This window comes from Patagioenas fasciata, chromosome 2 (assembly GCF_037038585.1).
Source record: "Patagioenas fasciata isolate bPatFas1 chromosome 2, bPatFas1.hap1, whole genome shotgun sequence".
In the NCBI taxonomy this organism is placed as follows: domain Eukaryota; kingdom Metazoa; phylum Chordata; class Aves; order Columbiformes; family Columbidae; genus Patagioenas; species Patagioenas fasciata.
This window is the reverse complement of record NC_092521.1, coordinates 5,647,160-5,669,914: the sequence shown is the minus strand read 5'-3', so window position 1 is coordinate 5,669,914 and position 22,755 is coordinate 5,647,160. Positions and strand designations below refer to the sequence as shown.

Here is a 22,755-nt window from a genome sequence, read left to right as displayed (position 1 = left end):
ACACGGTGACTAATAGGGCACAAATGCAAAATGCAAGACCTAATTGCTTGTTTCCTTGGCCAACTGATCATGTTTTCACCTTGCTATCTGTTTCAGGAGCATATCTTTCCCTTATATAGAATCTGCTGATGAAGGATAATTTCTTACCTAATTTAGTCCCTCCGCGATCCTCTCACAGCAGCACAAACAAATGGGTTTTGCCTTCCCTTGGCGGTATGAGAAGGTGGGAAAACAGGCTGGTAACACCAGCTCTGCGCTGAAGGACTCGTCAGCCAATTGTACTCCAACATTTAACCAAGCAATACGAAAAATCATATTTATCAAGCTGATTTATAGCCAGCTCTGCTAAAGTTAATCCAATTTATCCATCTGTCACCAGTGGCTTTTAGCAGCAGCATCTTAAGATGATGACAAGTTCAATCAAAATAAGCGACAATTAGCACCGAAGTCTTAGATTGGTAGAGAAAGATTTGGAGCAAAAATGGTGATGGATAAGCAAAGTTGGAAGCTATCAGTGAAAATGGGCACACAGCTCCACGATTTTCAAAGAAAAACAAGAATATAAGTAAACTGAGGGAAAGCAAAGCACAGTTATTACCTGTTAACTCTTCTAGGACATTTTTCTGGTTTTATATCCAATTCGTAATGGTAGATATCTATTTTAGGAATGTCCATTTCAAAGAAGTTGGCTTGCAGTTTGATTGTTCGCCCAGAAGTGCCAAAATCTGGTCGAGGAGGGGGTTTAAAGGCATATCCCTGGATCGGTGGTGGCAACGGTGGAGGAGGTGCAAGCACTGAAATAAACAGAAAGCACAAATTAACCATCGGCCATTGCAAACTGACAAGTCAACAAATTTACAGACTATTTGACCTGATATTTAAACTGGTCACTTTTTTAAAGCAATCTGAAAAAAAACCTGTTATTAGGAGTCTGTGAGTTCTAGCTCTTTTCTTCCCATGCTGGTTCACCATTTGCTGTTATTTTCTCGCTCAGATAACTGAACAAAACCTTCAAACCAGATGCATTTTCCTGTACAATAAGTCAGCTGGGTGGGAATTTGAGAGACCAAGCGGGCACTGCTGGGAAAGCCAGAACCAGCTCTTTGTTGAGAACATCCGTTCCAAAACAGACACTGAAGAGAATCATCTAACCACGTTTATTTGGGCAAACACCTATGAAACTGAGTTTCTAGCACCTAAACCGCATTTGTGACCACATTCGGATGGGTTGCATGGACCTAAAGCAAGCGCAATGCATGCATTTCAGCTACATACATTAAACTACGTCCTGCTGCTTCCTTTGAACAGCAAGCAAACAGCAAATAGTCCAGTGCTGCTGCAGCGGATTCTTCAGCTCAAACACCAGTTGTAGATCACACAACGTGAAGCAGAAGCGTAATCGTTGCTTGCAGCTTTTTCAATCTACAAAATCCCATCAAATGTCCATGGGGAAGCGCGGAAGGTACCGAGTTGAGTATTCGGAACTCCCGCAGCATCAGGACTCGGGTTTTCTCTGGTCTAGAGCAACGACTTGCAGCAAAAGCTTCACATGCGAAATAACTCAGGAGGCTTCTCATTACTTAAGTATTACTTAATATTATTACATATTACCTATGTACTATCTCTCTAGGTGTGGTTTCCTGGGATTATCAAATTCAGAAGGCACATCCCTTCATTAACAGATCAGACGCCACCTTTCCACCCTCACTTTCCCTACTGGAAAGCAGTTTCAGAACTGTGATCACAGAATCACAGAATGGACTGGGTTGGAAAAGACCTCAGAGATCATCCAGTCCAACCCTTGGTCCAACTCCAGTCCATTGACCAGATCATGGCACTAAGTGCCATGGCCAATCTCAGCTTAAAAACCTCCAGGGCCGGTGAGTCCAGCACCTCCCTGGGCAGCCATTCCAATGCCTGACCACTCTCTCTGCAAAGAATTGCTTGCTAATCTCCAGCCTCAATTTCCCCTGGCAGAGTTGAAGCCCATGGCCCCTTGTCCTATTGCTGAGTGCCTGGGAGAAGAGTCCAATCCCCACCTGGCTAGAACTGCCCTTCAGGTAGTTCTAGAGAGTGCTGAGCTCACCTCTAAGCCTCCTCTTCTCCAGACTGAACAAGCCCAGCTCCCTCAGCCTCTCCCCATAGGCCTTGTGTTCCAGTCCCTTCCCCAGTCTTGTTGCTCTTCTCTGGACCCGCTCCAGCACTTCAATCTCTTTCCTGAGCTGAGGGGCCCAGAACTGAACACAATACTCCAGGTGTGGCCTCCCCAATGCAGAGTACAGGGGCAGGATCACTGCCCTTGTCCTGTTGACCACGCTCTTTTGGATACAGGACAGGACATCATTGGCCTTCTTGGTCACCTGGGCACACTTGGCTCATATTGAGCTTCCTGTCCATTAGTCCCCCCAGCTCCCTTTCTGCTCTAACACTCAGAAACATCCTTCCATTTTTATTTATTCATCATCAGGTTACACTCACTGACTTTCAGATTATGCACTCCTTATAATATTTTTAGATTTAAGCCAAATTCCTATTTAACTCTTAATTCCAGGCTGTACCACTTCTATTAGTCTCTTCTCATAAACCTATTTTTTCCCCCTCATCTTTCCAGTCTTTTTTCAAGCTAATACATTTTCAGCTCATCTCTAATGAACACCAAGTGTTATTTTACACAAGATCTCATCAGAGTCCAGCACAACCACACTGATATTCTCACCTCTCAATTGGAAACGTCGGGTTAACAAGCCCTAAACCGCGTTTGCCTGTTGTACCATGGCCTTGTACCAGCAGCTCTTGGCCACCCAGTGACCGCTCAGTACACACAGTTGTTTAGGGACAATCATCTCCCAGTTCACTATTAACGCCAACCTACATCATCCTTAACATCATATATATCTATAGATATAGATATATTTTAACCCATTTCTACTACCCTGCTGCTTTCTGGATGATGCTCAGATCCTCCTTTTCTGACAACCCCTCCTGTGCCCCATGATGAAGCATCATGTACTAATTCCTAACATTTATGCAAAGATTGTTAATAAAGTAATAACAAGATCATTACCAACCTTAGCAGCACCGTTTCCACACTTTACCCTTCCACACTCCCAGTTTCCCACCCATCAGCATCTCCTTACTTATTTTTACTGTTTTCTAACCTTTCAGCCCAAATTTCCCCATATACCAGAATCCAGACAGCTTAGTTTGACATTGGGAATGTGACAGAGGGTTTTGTTAGTCAGTTGTTTTAACAGTTCTTGAGTTTTCTCATTTGTTTTACATTTGGGAAACTTACTTCAGATTCTCCAACGCTAACTTGATCAATATGTTAAAGACACTTATTGCTAAAGATTGGCATTTCCATCACCTAAAACTTCAGGTTTCTGTGCTAAAAGATTATTCTGTCTCCCTAATTTACAGACAAACGCCCCTTCGGTTTTGCTTTTAATGGAAATACAGCAATTCTCATTGTTTGCTTCAAATACTTTTTGGAAGGTGTTTAACTCATCCAAGCGGCCTCCTCAGCCACCGTGTCCCCTTGCTTGGTATTGCAAGTTGTATTTTAACATTTCCGTTCCTTGTTCCCCACACCCTGTATTCAAGCTGCAATATGTATTACTATTATCTCATCAATATTAAACAGCAAAGAGAAGGCAAATGCTTATTTTGATGCCTTCTAACATTTCGGTATCTACTGCCGCATCCTAATTCTGCTGCTCTTCCTGCTTCTGTGCCAGATCTGGTACATCACGACTCCTTTTTAGAAATATGAAATAAACAAAAACAAGCTTACAAGGTTTAGAAGCCCAAAGAGCAGCATCACGGAGGGGAGAACTCCTCCACAAGCTATTTATGCTGCAATAGTAAGTAATACATCCTCCTCCCACTCTATTAAAATGGGATCGTTCACTGTTTCTCACAGGGGCGTAACGAAGCCGTTCAGGGATCGACACAATCGCATGTTGCTCAATAATATCGTTACATCCCCCCACTGTAGTTTTAGTGACAAACTGTAAATAGAAGTGAGGACATCTATTTCAGAACGCTGTATTTTCATTTACAACATTGTTTTCAGTGATTTTTAATGATCCAGTGTAAGTTTTTTAACAAGGAAGCTACTTCTGGCTCAACTACCTAGGCAAACTTATTTAGGGCAGGGTGGTGCTTCAAGGAGATAAGTGTTGTTTATTGAACGGCAGCGCTGACCCGATAAGCAGTCAACCTATATTTTTGCCGCATAAAACAGATACATATGCATTAGCTATAGAACCGAGGGATATGAATTGAACTTCAAGAGGAAAAGAATATATATTGCGATTGGTGATCTGAATTTGCTTTTTGGATGAGTGCCTCAGATTAAGAATGCGAAGTCAAATTATCTTGTGTGAAATGTATTACAGCTGTGAAGCGTAGAGTCACAAAATACTGAATTTGGTGCTGATGGAGAGGATAGAGCCTTAGTATTCTTCCCTACCAAAGAATAAACCACGAGCTTCAATCTTAAAACACAATCGCTACGTTCAAAGTGATTCAGCTGCTGCAGCTCCTGTCAAGGGGAGAATTAATTAGAACAAGGATTAAATACTAATAAACTGGTGCATCCGTGTGATGAGTACCAGAAGCTCCTCACTCATTTACTAGATGATAATATGAATAATAAGAAGATTTCAGCCTTGCTCTGATGACTGGGACCATCGAGTGGCCCATTTTAAAGGCATGAAGTAAAGTAAGCTGCGTATTGAATAATGAGGTGCCAGTATACTGTCCTTAGGCTTATTTTCATAAGGAAAAACCCCAGAGTTCCCATTAAAATTCCAATTTACATAAACTCAGGATTAATAGTTATCAATCTTAGGAAGTGTAATGTCTACTGGGAAAGAAAAAAGACAATTTTTGTCCTTCTTTGTAATTTTTTAAAGCTTAAGTGCAGCCTGGAAGTGCTGCCAGTCAGCACCAAACCTGCACGTCGAAGGGTTTTTAGCAAAGAATTATGCAATTTTAATGTGCAGTCAGAGACCTAATGAGTTACTACACAAGAAGGGGCCAAGCTAGTTGCACCTAAAGGCTTGTCGACACAGGAGATTGTCTGAGCATAATTATACTGCTGTAATTATATCAATAAGTTTCTTTGTATGGCAAGTCCTAACGTATATTTAATAAACAGGTGAGGTTTTCACAACTCAACGCATGCTTCAGCATCAGGCTATCGCAACCTATGTTTGTCAACAGGAAGTCTCCAAGAGTATTTTTCTAAAAATATAGTCTCTAAATGAAGCTAAGGCAGAGGAAGAAGCCTTATTTGTCAGCTTCACTTTAGGTTTTTATCATTTCTAATAGCACCCAACAGGGCAGCTCTTCTGGATCATCACTATGAGTGTTTTCAGATATTGCTGCGCAATAGATGCACTTTTCAAAGTAGTTTAGGTTAAAAAGAACCAAGATTGGCAAAACAACACACACATCTGCTCGAAAAGGCTTTTCCAGCCGCTGCTGTAGAGGTGCTGAGTAGCGTGAACATGGAATGAAGTAGGTTGGAAGGGACCAGGTTGATTTGTCCAGTCAAGTTTTGAGTATCTTCAAGGATCGTTTCCACAACATCATTTACAACTTGTTCCAGTGCTTGATCACCCTGTGGTCAAACTTGCCTTATACCGGAGTTTCTTGTGTTACAGCTTCTGGCCATCGCCTCTTGCCCTGCTCTGGTGCACCCACCACAAGTCTGGTGTTGTCTTCTCCACCGTGTTCCCTGAGGCAGTTCCAGCAAGCCAGAAGATTTCCCTTTAGCCTTCCTGAAGCTGAACAAACCTGGTTCTCTCAGCCTCTCTTGGTACCTCATGTCCCCAGCCATCTTGGTGGCCTGTCACCAGGCATGCAAACAGGTCACGTCCCCTTTTAGGAGGACAGGCTTAGAATGGGAGACCTGGGGAGGAGACACTCCATGGGGAGGCAAACAGGATTTCCACAGATAGTTATTTAACTACCAGCATTAGAAGGAATTTGGAAAGAATGTGGAAAACATCCAATACAAATCCTTGACAGGGTCTACACAGAGTTGTTATTTCTTTTCTTTACATCTACATAAGTTCAGAGCAAGAAAAGAAATACAGAGAGTTCAGCCTTTTCGTTTTAGGACCCAAATAAAAAAGCTTTGGGCTCCTCAAGTTTTCTTACAGTCTGGGTATATAGAGAAGTTTAACTTTCGGCTTTCTGTTAAGAACCGTTAGAGACTGATAGGAAAAAGGCTGGCAGTGTTTTCTACGAGATAAGGAAAATTCAAAGCTGCAGCTCAAATTCCCTTGATATTACAGGGGTAGTATGGAACCTGCACATCTGCCTCTGCTGCTCATTAAGCATATTTTAGAGTATAAAAACCAAAAGCTCTTTGGTCAAGCTATAGTGTTATTGGACTAGATGATGCACAACAAACAAAGGAAGTTTATCTATTACCCCCAAGAATTCAGAAAACTATGAGCAAAGTGCTGGATGGAAGCAGAAGAAATGATGGAATCAGAACTTCATTTGTATCTAATATCTCACCTCTGTGCCCAGCAAGATCATGGAGCAGATCCTCCTGGAAACTATGCTGAGACACATGGAGAACAAAGAAGTGACTGGTGACAGCCAGCATGGTTTCACTACGGGCAAATTGTGCCTGACAAATTTGGTGGCCTTGTACGATGGGGATCCAGCCTTGGTGGATAAGGGAAGGCTGACTGATGTTATGAACCTGGAATGTGACACTGTCCCGTACAACATCCTTGTCTCTTAACTGGAGAGATGTGGATTCAACAGATGGACCACCTGGTGGATGGTGGATTGGCTGGATGGTCACACTCAAAAGAGCTGTGGTCAATGGCTCGATGTCCAAGTGGAGAGCAGCATTCCTCAGGGGTCAGTATTGGGACCGACGCTGTATAACATCTTTGTAAGTGGCACGGACAGTGGGATCAATGCACCCTCACCAAGTTTGTGATGACACCGAGCTGTGTGGTGCAGTCGACACGCTGGAGGGAAGGGATGCCGTCCAGAGGGACCTTGACAGGCTTGACAGGTGGCCTGCGTAAACCTCACGGAGTTCAACAAGGCCAAAAGCACAGGGGTCAGGGCACCCTCAACCACAAATACAGGCTTGGTGGAGAATGGGTTGAGATCAGCCCTGAGGAGAAAGACTTGGGACTGTTGGTTGATGAGAAACTCAACAGGACTCAGCAATATGCATTTGCAGCCCAGAAGCCAATTGTATGCTGGGCTGCACCACAAGGAGCGTGGGCAGCAGGTCAGGGAGGTGATTCTGCCCCTCTACTTTGCTCTTGTGAGACCCCACCAGGAGTCCTGCGTCCAACTCTGGGACCCCCAACATAAGAAGGACATGGACCTGTCGGAGTGAGTCCAGAGGAGGGGCACGAAGACAATGAGAAGGAGCAGCTCTGCTGGGAGGACAGGCTGAGTGAGCTGGGCTTGTTCAGCCCAGAGAAGAGAAGGCCCTGGTGAGACCTTTCCATACCTAAAGGGAATCACAAGAAAGCTGCATAGGGATTTTTTACAGAGGTGTATAGTGATAGAACAAGGACCTTTTCTTTTTTATCACCTTTTAGCCCCATGAGGGTGCTGAGGCTGCCAAAGCAGCTGTGGATGCCCCATCCCTGAAAGTGTCCAAGGCCAGGTTGGATGGGGCTTCGAGCCACCCAGTCTGCAGAAGGTGTCCCTGCTCATGGCAGGGCGTTGGAACCAGACGATCTTTAAGGTCCTTTCCAACCCAAACCATTCTCTGGTTCTGTGATCTGTTACAGCATTATCTTAAATATCAGCTATTGAAGGTTCCTTGCTAAGATATGACTGCCAGATTTCAGGAGGTTTTCTGCTAATAACGCATCTTATAGAAAAACAGTACTTTGTAGAGCCCAGCACGGCAAATAACCTGAGAAGCATCTGCAGGAACGGAAACAGGTAAAGAGCAAAATGGAAAACCAGTTCTCCTTATCTTTTAATGCAAATAAAGTGTATCTAGGACTACTTAGAACACTCCGTTTGCCACTCGCTGTCTTAGCTGTACCAATCAGGACACTGGATGGAGGGCTAACAGATTTCTAAAGGTGTCCTCGGAAAAAAAGGGCAGCGGGTGGGGAGGCCTTATCTATATCCACTATGAGGAATAAATTCAGTGTAAAAGCCTTATCACCCTACAAATCAAGTAAGATCCAGATAAGTTGTTGTCCTAGTTTCGGCTGGAATAGAGTTAATTTTCTTTCTAGTAGCTGCGTTTGGGATTTAGTATGAGAAGAATGTTGATAATACACTGATGTTGTGGTTGTTGCTGGGGAGCCAAGGACATTTTCGGCTTCCCACGCTCTACCAGGTGCATGAGAAGCTGGGAAGGGACAAAGCCAGGACAGCTGACCCAAGCTGGCCAAAGGGGTGGTCCTTACCATATGATGTCAAACTGGAGTTGGCCAGGGGGGGCAATGCCTCTGCTCAGGAACAGACAGGTTATCAGTGTCACAGGTGGTGAGCAATTGCATTCTGCATCACTTGTGTTGTATATTCTATTATTTCTCTTCTTTGCTGTCCTGTTAAATTGTTATCTCAACTCTCTAAAGTTTTGGGGTTTTTTTCCCCCCTTTCCATTTCTGTCCCACATCCCACTGGTGAGGGGGGATGAGCGAGAGGCTGCATGGTCCCAGTTGCTGGCTGCAGTTACACCACAACGCTTGTACAACACACAAAGTGGTCACTGGACACATCAAAGTCAACTTTCGAATTTGCGTGTCCTTTTACTTAGTAGCAAAGTAAACAACACTTTAGAACTCTTACTTGTCCAGAGCCACATTTCTGCTTTAAAACAGGTTGCAACCAGAGCTATATACACATATGCGTACTCCAAAATGTGGACTTAAGTTGCCACCTTTATCCATCCACTGGGATCACCCAGCCTGCAAATCTCAGTTTCCCTTTCTAAAGCTCAAGGTCATTTATTTCTTTTTTCACTCTTTTTCCCTGCACCAAAGTGCCTTCCCCTTTTGAATGTCCATCTTATATTTGCTGCAAGTTTCCAAGCCACGTATCACCCCACAGCTGGTAAATCATTATTTTCCTGGAATGTTCTTTCAAATGCTATCCAGGTAGATCATTCAGGATGGAGTGTCCCCCTTCCCCATCGCATTCAGTCTGTTCCTTTACTTCTCCTAAGCATCTGCTCATCCCAGGCCACCACATGTCTCCATTTACACTTGGAAGCCAACCCTTAGAGATATTTAGCTCAACTATCTTCTTGCATTCCTCCTTTTTTTCTGCATGTTACACTTCTGTTATTTCTTTTCTTACTCTGACCATATATAAACTGCGCCTGGATAGCCAAAGATTCATATATGACACCTTCCACATCATTTTTGATGGAGCTCCTCTGTAAAAGTTCTTCTGGTCTCTCACTTTCTAACCACATCACATGGGTTACCAGAGCTAGAGCTGCTTCAACACTGAGGAGCAAAAATTAAGGCGTTGTCCTCATATTTGGTCATATTTCAAGTCTCATGTATGACCATTGAGAAGTTTAGGGATCCCACTCTGCCAGATCGCTTCAAACATCTTAGTGCTGTAGTATGAAATTAAGTGCCTGAAGGAGGAGTCCAAGTGTTAGATAAGCAGCACTGTCTTTGAAACTGTAATCTCATGATGTCCTGTAGACCTAATCTAGACATGACTTTTATTGAATAATTGTCACTTACTGCAAAAGAACTCAAGCACTGTAACTCCCAAGTCAATCCTTTCATCTAGCGAAAGATACCCCTGCCCACAGCAGGCGGGTTGAACTAGATGGTAGTTAAAGGTCCCTTCCAACCCAAATCATGCTATGATTATTATATCCAGAATAAATAATCTATTTATTCTATAGAATAAATAACCTATAGCTCTCTTGGTTATCCTGGTTACTCTTTGACCTCTGTAAGACAGCGATGTGATCTCTCCATAGTGTCAGAAGTTATATGACTCACAGAGACCAGAATCACTCCCAGACACCAACAGTGTGAGCGGGTGTTGGGGTCAGAAACGAAAGGGAGAAACAAGACATCAATCCAGTTTGCTTTGTAACTTGTGATCACGCTTCAAACATGAATATGTGAAAGGCTACAAGAACAAAATGCCACAGAACCAAAGAGCAAGACATCAATGCTCCAGCAGAAATCAGCAGGCAAGAAACAAAGAATGGTGCTTTCCAGCCCACAAGCTGCTTCTGGACAATGTCAACTCGCAAAAGCCACCAAGTGTTAGTGCCTTTTTCCTCCCACATTGTCCTTGCAGCCTAGAACTTCAAAGTTCTCCTCCAGATTTTCAAATATTAACAAGCTGCTTCTCACCAACCTACTGGCCACCTGCAATTGGGGAGAGTGGCAGAAGAGCACTGTGAGAGCACACAGCATAAAACATCTGTCCCTGCTGTTAATTACCCAGGTGGCTTAACCAATCCCTCTACACAGAATTGTACAAATTACTACTTCAATCCTTCCAAAGGGAGGCAGAGAAATGCTTTTAATTACAAACTGCAATGTTGAATTAAGTCATCCAAACAGCAAGCCTCATCCAAACAATGGAGAGGATGCTTAGGGCTCACCCACAAGTCAGCAACCCAGCTGAATGTTAAATGTGAATTCAAACTACAAAATAACTCCATCTTCAGGCAAACCTCTAGCCAACAAAGGGGGAAATGGAGAACATTCTTAGTGCTATTTATCACACTTGAACATAATGATGCATTCAGTTTTCCATACCTTAGAAAGCGATCTTGAACTAATTCCAGATGCCTTTTCTAACAATTTGAAACAAATTGAAATATTTTGTGCATTTGTAAAGAGCAATGCTTCCATTCAATGCCATCTCTGTTCTTTACCACTGCCCTATGTAGTGAATAGAGACATCAAAACCACATATACAAACCCCAAAACAAACAACAAAACAACAGGCACAAGCACCTATTCCTCCTTTCATGCTGTTTCTCCCCTGTATTTTTCATCCCACACATCCCTTCCCTAACTCCTTGTTTGCTGAGATGTTGTGTTTAGATTAGCAAACAAATGTGGCTCCCCATCCTTTATTAGTTGACACTTGCACCTGCTTAGATATATAGGAAACAGCATAACCCACTCTCCATTATCTTCATTTTTTTCATTTTTCCTTTTTCTTTAAGTCACTAAAAGGCTGGTAAAACATTACTTGTTGCTTCCCCAGCCTTTCTACCAACACCTTTCCCTTCCTTCTCCTTCCAGATCCCTTGTCATTACATCCCATGTCTCTCCTCCGGCCTTATTAGAGACATTAGTGCCCACATGAACACAAGTTCCACTGAGCTTAAGGAGCTCTAATGGCTTGAGCTTTACTCCTTTGCCACTGGCATGTGTGGAAACTGGTGCCACAGAGGCCCTGAATCCACGTGCCCTCTGGTATTCACATTGTGTACAGTTTAATGAAACACAGAAATCATTTGTCCTCAACTGATTAAAGAAATAAGCTAGGGTGGCTGTATTTTGTGCAGTACCTTTGCAAGCATATTCATACCCCTGCAGACTGTGGCTAGCAGTATTTCTGTGTAAAATCTAGAAATAAGTAGTTTTTAATTTACAAAGCTCAACCAGTGACCTATAACTCAGAAGCAGTCGTGCCTTCCTTGAAAAAGAAATTTTCCCCCATACCCACACTGGATTTATCTCGGAAAAACATGAACACTCTCACGGCTTAGTTTCAAAATAGAAAATTCACAGTTAAGAGCTGAGAATACGCTTTATTTTATCACTTTAGATAGTGAAAGCAGCTGCAGGAGCATCTTTAACATGCGAGAGATCCAATAGTATCTAATGCGGTTTCAAGAGATAAGGCTGTGGTTTTCAGCATCACTGCAAAGGGGTAAAACGCAGGATCGTAATAATGGAATGAGATCTGATGAGAGCGTAGGCTTTCAGCAGAACTCACCTATGAGAATCTTTTTTTCCTATTACATCTTGGTTTTTTCTGTTGGTTTTTCCCCTCCACCTGCTTCTTGTAAGCAACTTAAGTTCTGGTTTGAGTTGATACAAACCAAAACTCGGTGCCACCCGAGTCATGACGGCAACAACGTGGGAGGAGACCGCAAATAATGGCATCTTACTATAGGGAGATCCAAATTCCCACAGAATTTTTTCCTCTGGCAACAATTTCCTCGTGCAGTGTCACTATCAGGACCTTATTCCATGAGGTACCTAGTCCTGTACATTTCCAGTTTTAGTCTGTGCATTATTTTAAGGATTCTGTGAAAGTGCAAAAGAAGGTACATCCGAGTTTCATACAGAGAGGCCTATACCTCCATGCAAGTTTTATATTAAAGGGGATTTGCAAGTCAGAAACAATTAGGAAAAAATACCAGTACTGTTTTCTAATCACATAACAAGACCCAAACAATAAAGCTCCACTTCCTTGCCCTGGTGGGAAGTTTCCTCCTTCTGAATGAAGCTCTCCCTTTCTAAACAACACACCCTTATGCAAATATTCCGAATCCATACAAATTATTCCCAAGCATTCCCTCATTAAACACCCAAACTAAAAACCACTGGAGGAGTTCACAGAGACATTCATTCTTCTGCATCGTCATTTCTACCTGAACTTGGGTTTCTTCTCTGTTTTATTTCTGGTTTGTCTGTGGTTTGGAGGGTTGGTGGGTTTTCTTTTTAAACCTTTGACTCTCATTAGCTTCCTCAACAAAAATACTCCGGTCAGAAGAGCTGAAGGTGACAAGCGCTTTAGTTTTAGAAACCTTACATTGCACCAGCAATTAAAAAGCACAAGAAACCCCCTGCTCTCCCAAAATCTTGTCGCGCACATGAGAGCAAACAAGGATTTTGGAAATGACAGAGGAGCACGATGGGGCAAGAGAGCACAACCAACAGAGGGACTGATTTAAAACAGCTAGAAGAATGGGAGCATTTTCTGCAAACCACAAGTTGTACGAAAGGACAATGAAATAATAAGTTCATTATCAAAGGATAAGCAAAGCCAAGCAACATTTAGATAGGAATTTACCCTCTGTATGAATAGACGTCTGTCCTTTAATACTAAACACTTGCTAAACAAGTTTCAAAAGGTATATAACGAGGCCTGAGTAATAATTATGTTTTAAGAGTCTTATTCATCTACATGACAAGTTCAACTTCAAACAATTTTTAGATTGATCTAGCTAAGCCAGTGAAACCTTCCCTCTTGGGAATTCTTCTAAAATTGGCTTATTCAAAAGAAATCTAAATTAGCACAATCACCCACTTCCTGCTACTAAATGAAAATTTAAATTTCATTATTTTCTCACATTAAGAAGTTCTAACGTAAATTTCACTATCGAATTAAGAACACAAAAAAAGCACCACTGAGAAAAAAATAGTTCTAAAGCTCCAATCTGTGACATTAGGAGTTCAAACAGATACCTACGGTATCTAACACCACCTGCTAAATCAGCTCCTTGTCTGGCCACAGAGTTCTAGTTTGTCGGGTTTTTTTGCTAAACTACACGCAAAATCATCAATTTAAAACCAACATATTCTCACACTACCCAGGATGACGTGCCGAGATTAGTTTATTCCTCACAAGACCGAAGAGTCAATTTTCACTCCGCAGCCCCCTTGTTTCAGTCACACTGCAACACAGGTTGGAAGTGACATAACGAGACATACAATTCACATACGTTTAAAACACACAGGCTTCAGATTTATACGTGTTTTATGGAATTATGTGTAGAGCGATCGAATTCTTCACACAGGCGCAAAGTTAACATTAAACATATACTCCACATTCTGACTATAAAACAACTTGTACAAGGGAACACAATCAGGTTGCTGTTAAAAGAACTGTTGGGAAACACAAGTGGGGCAAAGCAGCTAAAACTAACTAGGAGGGGGACTAAATCGAGGAAGGAGAGAGACTTGGTTTTAGTTGGGATCAGTCTGCACAAAGTAACGCCTGCACAACCATTTCTTTCTGCAGCAGGGCTGGGAGAGCCTAGTTTAAGTTTCCTTAAGTTTAAGTTTACTTTCAGCAGCAAAGAGTTTTATTTTTCAGTTGCCTGTTTAACTGAGGTTGGATGGAGACTAAAACCTACAACAAAGACAAAACACAACCAAGCAGCACTGACAAAAAAAAATAGAAGAGGACAAATTACAACAGGAGAGAATTAATGACTTTTCCCACCTGTGTGATTAAAAACATCAGTTTCACAAACAAAATTTGGCAGCACTGTGGACAGCTCAACGAGAACAGAATTGAAGAGACAACGCTGAGGGCAGCAAGAGAGAAAAACATCAAAGTAGACTTTGGACTGACTTGATAACATAATATCAATGGTACTTTCCCATCTAAATAAGTGGTTTCCTTTTACGTTGCTGTGTCCAGTTTTGTGAAGTCATGCAGTTTAAAAATCAAAACGCTTCATTTTAGAAAGCCTGGTCAGCAGGTATCACACGACTTCTCAGCTGCAACAAAGCTCTAAAGAAGACAGTTAGCAGAAATATTTTGCCTTAATACACAACAAAGACAGTAGAGAAACAGATGAAATAATGCTCATACTAAAACTAAAAGCACTAAGTCTGCTCTGAAAAAGTAATAGTTAAAGAAAAATTGAAACAGAGAAGTGAAAATGAACTGCACTAACCTATGGTGCTCGCTGAACACACTGAAAGACACCACCTATTAAAAGCATACAAAAATATGGCATCATCTTAGTCTAAGGATTTAGAAAAACACTCCCTGGACAGAACTATAAAGTCTCTTTGAAGTATTATTTCTAGAAATGGTTACCAAAGGGAACTGCGTACTGACAAATTACAACCCTGGTGTAAGACGTGAGATGGACCGGACCTGCATAGTGTATCTGGGGATGGTGATATTCAGGTGTGTCTTTTATGTTATCAAAACTGATATGGAAATGTTTAAGTTCAACATCAGGTATTACAATAAATGGGAAAATAAAGCAAAAAAAACCCTTGTACTGAACGCAGCATTTCCCTAGTCGAAAGGATAAGAGATACTTTTCATTCTAGTGGGCTCCTTTGTGCGTACATCAGAAAGGATGCAGGATACTAAAGCAATTTAATTGGACAATGGATGGAACAGATCCCTACCCACAGCCACTACAGTTAAAACTACATCATATTTTCCATTAGCTTTTTTTTTTTTCTAGTTCATAACTTACCAAAAATAAGACACTGGAGGTTGACTTTTCTTAATTTTCAAACTTAGTAATATTTTCTGTTAGCCTGAGTATTAGAAATTCCACCACTAAAAATACGACCAAGTAAACCTGAAATCAGGGAGGCAATACACAACAAAATTTCGACAAGTCTTACAAGTTTCATAAACCTGTTGTCGGCACATGCTTAGCTGACACAAACCAGACTTTCATTACGCATGTAAAGCTCCTAATTAGCGAGGACTGGGTATGTTCGCAAAGCCAATTTAGCAGGTAGAAGTTTACCGTGTTTATCGACATGATCCTTGCAATTTCTGGAAAGCCAAAAGTATTCAGAGAGGCTGTTTGCTCAAATGGAAAAATCCTTCCCTCCTATATTGTTTAAGTAGAAGAATGGACCATCATATGATAATTTATGACATATTTTCCATGTCAGAGTTAAAGGATTTAACTCCCTTTCCCACCGTTCTGTGAAACAGAAGACCAGCAGTGATTGCGGTGCAGCACAGGGTACACAAATTGTGAAAGTCATAGTTTCCTGGAAGTAAGGATTGTTTGGCTCTTTCTATATACATTACAACATGTCACTAAGTATATACATAAACATAACAACGCTGCAAAAGTGCAAAACATCAAGACAAATTAAGCGTGCAAAATCCCACGTAGCTGCAGTGTCAGTAAGAGAATCACTGCTGAAATGTTTCACTATAGCAAATAAGCTTTAGTTCACTAAGGAAAGGAGAAAGTTTGGTTCACGTGCATGACAACTGCAATTATCTTTTCATCGAATGACTACCTCATCTTTAAGCCACTTCAGCTGAAGCAACATAATAATACACAGTCTTCTCTTTAGGAAAATATACTGGCCACAGCAACAGTACACTTGAAAAAGTCACACTGTGTTTGAACGTTGTTGAGTACAATCCAAATTGAAGGAAAATTTCCCATGCAAAAAGGAAAAGAGCTGAAATTAAGGTCTCATTTCTTCTTCCATCTATGACAGCTTACAATGGGTTTCCACATAATTTACTGTCTAAAATTAAGCCAGAGAAACTGGGCGATTCTGTGGCAACAGCAGAGCAAGCACAGTAAGAGCAGGTTCGGATCTTAGAAGTTCGAAAAGTCTAGGAACAATTTTAAAGAGGTAACTTACAACTAAATGACAAGTGGGAAAATAACCTTAGTTTCACTACTTTGGTACAGGGGGCTCAAAATGGTTCCTTGCGCTAGAAAAAGTGGTTTGTATTTTACATATAAAGCCATAATCCCCTTCACAAAGTCACTCTTCTTCAGACAACTGCTGCTTCAATAGTAAATGAAGACCTTGAACACCAGGCAAAAATCAAATATTCTGTCAAAGAATAAAAAGAGAAGCTATAGCATGCAAAGTTTAGAAAGTAGAAATACATGAATACCAAGCAGCGTAAGTTACAGAAGTTTTCACAAGTTGTAATCAGTTCTTTCAAAGGAATGACAGGATTTTTATTATGCTGCTTTGACATTTTTCTGTGCTTCTAGAAAAAGATATACCAAAATGTAACTGTGTCCAATCTTTTTTCTTAAAAAAAAAAGCATTCTCTCTGATATTTTTCAGATTTTCTTGAAGGCAAAAAAAAGGCGTAAGAGCGCAGTGTTTCAGCAAATTCAACACCAAGTTGAAAACTCGAACTCTATTTGGAAAAAAAAGAACGGGGATCGTAGGTTTCCGAACCACGGAAACAGCAATTTCATGATGACCCTTTCTTGTACAAAAAACATCTTACTCCCAATGTCACAGCATGTTCGAACAAAGTTTCCACGTTCAGCAGCAATTTTTTGAAACTAGTCAGACACGGCCTCCTAACTTGCTTTATACTCTTTCCAGAAAAAAAAAGAATAAAGATGAAAATAGCAAACCCTGTGGCAAATTGAGCGATTACATGGGCAGGAGGCCAACAGCACAGGGCTGGCTGCGGTGTCCAGTCTGGCAACGGGAGCTGGAAGCACAAAGTAGTTCGTGTGCTCAGCAGCGTTCGGAGAAGCAAACGGCAGCAAGATCTAAGTTACAGGAGATACAAACGGGGCGCTGAAGCCGTGTCAAGGATGTGCTGACAGACATGTAGAGGTTGGAGCTCTCGTACATTCGCGGCAGCTGCTGCTTCACACTTCTTGTTCGCTCTTCGGAACAGGATTTCAGCGTATGTTCATTTTATAAGTATCAGATTAACATGTGGAAAGGGACTTTCACTGGCAGTTCACAGGCCACGTGCAGCCTTACCTAAGACAACTAAGCATCCTGCTTACAGTCCCCGTTTCCAGCCTGGTTCACAGCACAGCCACACGCTCTTAAAATAAAAACCTCTACTGAAATGCCCTGTTTTATGATTTGGTGTGGAGGAGGAAGCTGTTTGGACTGCTAGAAGCCGCTGTGCCGCGAAGGCTCTCGGTGGATGATTTCACAGGAAGGAAACGGAGAGCCTCACGATGCGGAGAACAACTCGCAGCTCATACCCCAGAACAGACACAGTCGCTGCCCAGATCTGCAGAGGGGAAAGGGCTGAGCCACGGAGATAAACGAGGAGGTAAACAAGACAGAAGGTGAGTTTGCCTGGAGGGAGCAGAATAGCATGAGCCCGAGATGCACACCAGTAACACACAGCAACCTAGGACTCATGTAATAAGTGGAGTTTGTTCCATCAAGAGAGGGAACACACATATTTTACACAACAAAGGTGGGTCCCCGATGGCAAACAGCAGCCACCAACGCTGGTGCTGTGGAAAGTAAGATCATTCCGAGTCACAGGATAAACAGGGGGTAAATCAAGGAAGATATAGAGGCTCTCACGTGGTAAACTACTCTCTGCCCGTACACTGGCAATATTTTCAATGGTTTAGCTGCTTAGGTATAACTTCGGAAAACCAGTAGGAGGCGAATATAACAGCCTTAGCAACAACAGCGCAATTTGAGCACCATGAATACCTGTACGTTAGCAAGAGAACCTGACACTAGAAGCAACCAAATGATACATCACTAGTTACACGTGGTTATTGGTACTGAAAGGTGAAAATGACGCTATACATGAAATCAAAATCTTGAACATCAGTCTGAACACACACAGCTGCAGAGACTTAGCTTCCCAGTGTGTCAGGCCTTTGTGCACTGTAGAAAGAAAAAGTAAAAACAGGAGAGCTGTTCCATTAGGAGGAAAACCAGAACCCTGGTTGTCTGTCTTGATTTTTGTCCCTTAAAGAGGGAAAGTCAGGGAAAAAAAAGAAGCGAGCACCTGTGGGTCCTAAGATGTAAATGCTCTTACAGAAGAATCATTTGTAAGAGACGCAGTAAAAGACACAGCAACAGGTCCTGTATTTCGCTACACTATTCTTTACTGGATTATCCCTCTAAGGGAGAACATTTCATGCAGAACTGTTGAGAACAGTAATATAAAACAAAGTTCCACATATTTGGAAACTTTTCTAGATGAAAACTGGGTAGCAGTCACCCAAACATCACAGTTTCTAGATTAGAAGAGAATCCTCACCACAGAAAGTCTAACAGTAAAGAGAAAAAAACCTCTCCCATATTAGCTGCACAAACACCCACAGCATCAACCTATCTTTCCCCTAAATAACATGATATGCCCCTAAGCAAGTCGGTAACCTTTCTTCCCTCCACATTCATCTTCCCTTTGCTCCCAGCTTTCATTACACACCTGAGCCTGAAGACATTTAAGGCACCGATAACCTCTCCCAAACCTCCCGGACATCTGGATACTGTTCACCCCCCTCCAAACACCACAAACCATAGAATCAAAGAATCACAGAATGTCAGGGATTGCAAAGGACCTGGAAAGCTCATCCAGTGCAATCCCCCCATGGAGCAGGAACACCCAGCTGAGGTTCCACAGGAAGGTGTCCAGGCGGGTTTGAATGTCTGCAGAGAAGGAGACTCCACAACCTCCCTGGGCAGCCTGGGCCAGGCTCTGCCACCCTCACCATGAACAAGTTGCTTCTCATATTTAAGTGGAACCTCCTGTGTTCCAATTTGTACCCATTACCCCTTGTCCTATCATTGGTTGTCACCGAGAAGAGCCTGGCTCCATCCTCCTGACACTCACTCCTTACATATTGATCACCATGAATGAGGTCACCCCTCAGTCTCCTCTTCTCCAGCTCCAGAGCCCCAGCTCCCTCAGCCTTTCCTCACACGGGAGATGCTCCACTCCCTTCAGCATCTTTGTTGCCCTGCGCTGGACTCTCTCCAGCAGTTCCCTGTCCTTCTGGAACTGAGGGGCCACAACTGGACACAATATTCCAGGTGTAGTCTCAGCCTTTCCTCACACGGGAGATGATAACCAGCGCAGCCGTTAGCGAAACCACCACCACTCGTGTCCACGGCCACCCCCGGGAGGATGCGGCCGCCGGCGGGATCAGGGCGGGAGGAAATGGAGACCCCGGGCCCCAGCCGGCAGGAGGCCGAGCTGGCAAAACAGCCCAGCCACGGCCTGGGGAAGGCGGCACGTAGCGCTCAGCCGAGGGGACACCCCAGGGAGGGGGAATCGCTGCCATGTCCCAGCGCCCCGGCAGCGGCGAACACAGCCCCGGAGAGGGGCCCCTCCTCAGGCCGGGCCCGGCCTCCCGCCGCGCTGGAGGGAGGGGAGAGGAGGGCAGGGGAAGGCGACCCTCCCCTAAAAGGGGCCTCCGGACACGCAGGCTCGCTCGGCCGCCCTCCCCGAGGTGGCGGCAGCGGCTTGACCCCTCCTTCCCCCGCCAGTGCGGCCGCGGCCTCAGCGGCTCCAGCCAGGCCCGGGTGTCCCCCCCCCGCCCTCACTAGACGGCTCCCCGGCGGCCGTTGGCGCCTCGTGCCCCAACGGTCACCCCCCTCACACGCTCCCCACAGCCGGGAGAGCCAGAGAAAGTCGCTCCGGGAGGGGACCGCGAACCGTCCGAAGCCTCACCGGGTCCGGCGGAGGAGGCTCCCGGGTACATGTCTCCGTGTGCGGCGGCGGAGGCGGCGCCTCGCTCCAGGTCCCGGCAGCTCCAGGGGAGGGAAGGGGGGGAAGGGAGCGAGCCCGAGCCCCGGCTGCGCTGTCGGGGGAAGGGGGAGGAGAAGGAAGGGGAGGGGAGGAGGGAGGGAAAGAAAAGGGGAAAAAAGAAAAAAAAAAAAAAAGGGAAAAAAAAAAAAGAGGGAGGAGGGCCGGGCCGACGCCGGGAAACCAGGTTACTCAGCGGCACTGAAGAGCGGGGCGGTGGGTGGGGAGAAGGGAGGAGCCGCGGGGTCACGGGGAAGGGCCGCCCCGCCTCCTCCTCCTGCCCGCGGCGGGCGGGAAGCGGCCGCTTCGCCCCGGGGGCCCCGCTCCCCCATCCGCGATCCCCGCTCCTCGATCCCCGATCCCCGCCGCGCTCCCCCCGGGGAGCTGAGCGCTCTCCTGCTGCCTCCCGCTGCTCCCCGCGCTGGAGCGGAGCAGCTCTGCCCCTGTCCTGCCATCAGTACCTTGTGGTTCGCTCCTACAGCCTCCCAACGTGGCTAAACTGACACGAAACATTTGGAGCAGGAGCCTTTCTAGGCCCTGGAGTCACCCACTATGGCTGCTCTTTACCCTTAGGCAGGTGCAATATCAACAGTCACACTAAAACAAAGCACAGAGCCACGAAGATGCTGAAGGGAGTGGAGCATCTCCCGTGTGAGGAAAGGCTGAGGGAGCTGGGGCTCTGGAGCTGGACAAGAGGAGACTGAGGGGTGACCTCATTCATGGTTACAGATATAGAAAGGGTGAGTGTCAGGAGGATGGAGCCAGGCTCTTCTCGGTGACAACCAATGGTAGGACAAGGGGTAATGGGTTCAGACTGGAACACAGGAGGTTCCACTTAAATTTGAGAAGCAACTTCTTCCTGGTGAGGGTGGCAGAGCCTGACCCAGGCTGCCCAGGGAGGTTGTGGAGTCTCCTTCTCTGCAGACATTCAAACCCGCCTGGACACCTTTCTGTGGAACCTCAGCTGGGTGTTCCTGCTCCATGGGGGGATTGCACTGGATGAGCTTTCCAGGGCCCTTCCAACCCCTGACACTCTGTGATTCTGTGTGTGCTGCAGCCAGGACTGCTGGAGACTTGTTCTGTCTTTCAGTGAGACCTCAAGAAAATTAACAGTGTGGCTCTGGCTCTGTCTCCACTACTTCTCCTTCAATGCAGTTTACCTAGTTATGCACTTTTAAAATGAGAGCTGTAGTGGCATAAATATTACATGTTCTGTACACTCTTGAATGCCCTGTTTACTCGAAAATTGCATTTGATTGTCTCACTGCCTTTATTCCTCTTGTATGGTTCGTCAAACCAATTAATATCCTCCTTCATTGGCTCATATTTGAAGTGATACAGAAGCATCTCGCTGTTCCAAAGTTACATCAGCTACGTGTTTACTCTTCTCTTTGGGTCATGTAGATATTCAAGGGCTGCTGTTAACAGCTCAGCTTTCGCTTCAAGGGAACTGTTCCTGAAACCATTGTCACCACAGGAGTTTCCGCAGGAGTGATTTTGTATTTGTCTGTATTCCAAGCTCTTCAAGTTGCTGGAAAGTAATGATTTAGCAGTAACTATAAACAAATAAAGGACAAAATTGTGGGTCAAATTCAGTGCTAGAGTAAAGCCAAGTAGCTCTAGCAAAATTATAAACTTCAAAGATGTATTTGCCAAGCGAGCTGACAAAGGGGTTGTTGTTTTCCCCTCTGTGAGGAGCTGGGTAACATTTTTGCACAACCACCAATAATTTCTGGTTTCTGCTCTATATCCTTGTTAGAGGCTGAAAGGTGAGGGGAGGAATCCCCAAAAGAAGGGAGTTATCTGAGGCAAGTTTGGCCTTTCTGCTGTATCAGATAGTACTAAATGCTGAGGTGATGAGGAAACCATGCAGTCCACGTATTGACATGTAATTTTTTTTATACTCTATTTAAATTAATCTCTTCAGGCTAATTAGGAAGATAACTCTAACATTATGCATACTGTCATTCCTGTCAGACCTTTAAGTACAAAGGAGTACAAAAATACACTGAATAGTTTCTGGAAAAGTCTACTTGACTAATTTGGTCACCCTGATGAGCAGCACTAAAGGTGTCCCCTCATCAGATCATGTTTGTAGGCACGTGGAATGAGCTCAATACAGACTTCCAGGAAAAGAGACGTCTATAGATGGGCAGAAACCAAACTGACTGTTGGACACAGAAACAGGTAATTCCATCTCACCTTTCTACACCGTTCTGCTTGTGAAATCCTGGCCTGAAAGCAACGTGCTGAAGGGATGTACTCACGTGGGACTTCACTGGATACCCCGCATAACTGGAAAAAAGAAACAAAAAAATAGATTGTGAGAGTCTGTTATCTGTTTCAAAAGAACAAGCTAACAACCAGCAGAAGATAGGTGAAATATAAAGGGGGGTTTCACAAAACGATAAATACATACCTCATACTTCTTTCGGGCTCCACAGGATACTCCGCAATTCATTTCAAAAATTCCCTGGAAAACAGGGATCCCAAAACCAGCAATTAATACCTGGAACAACTGAGAGTGCAATATACTCTTATTGATTGAAAGCT

The 22,755-nt window shown here is 44.0% G+C and overlaps 1 protein-coding gene and 1 long non-coding RNA gene across 3 annotated transcripts in view; both read right to left on the bottom strand.

Moving 5' to 3' along the window:
* AGO2 (argonaute RISC catalytic component 2) overlaps positions 1-20,413 on the bottom strand; it is a 62,251-nt gene extending 41,838 nt beyond the window's left edge. For both annotated transcript variants that reach the window (XM_065833032.2, XM_065833033.2), the window contains exons 1-2: positions 20,128-20,413; positions 599-794 (exon numbers count right to left, since the gene is read on the bottom strand). In XM_065833032.2, the coding sequence (XP_065689104.1) occupies positions 599-794; positions 20,128-20,158 (227 nt within the window). In that variant the 5' untranslated portion in view covers positions 20,159-20,413. The remainder of the gene's footprint in view (positions 1-598; positions 795-20,127) is intronic.
* Positions 20,414-21,448: 1,035 nt separating this feature from the next.
* LOC139827122 (uncharacterized) lies at positions 21,449-22,755 on the bottom strand. Its single transcript, XR_011737330.1, has 3 exons — positions 22,622-22,755; positions 22,405-22,497; positions 21,449-21,733 (listed from the first exon to the last, which is right to left on the bottom strand). It is a non-coding gene; the product is annotated as an uncharacterized lncRNA (long non-coding RNA).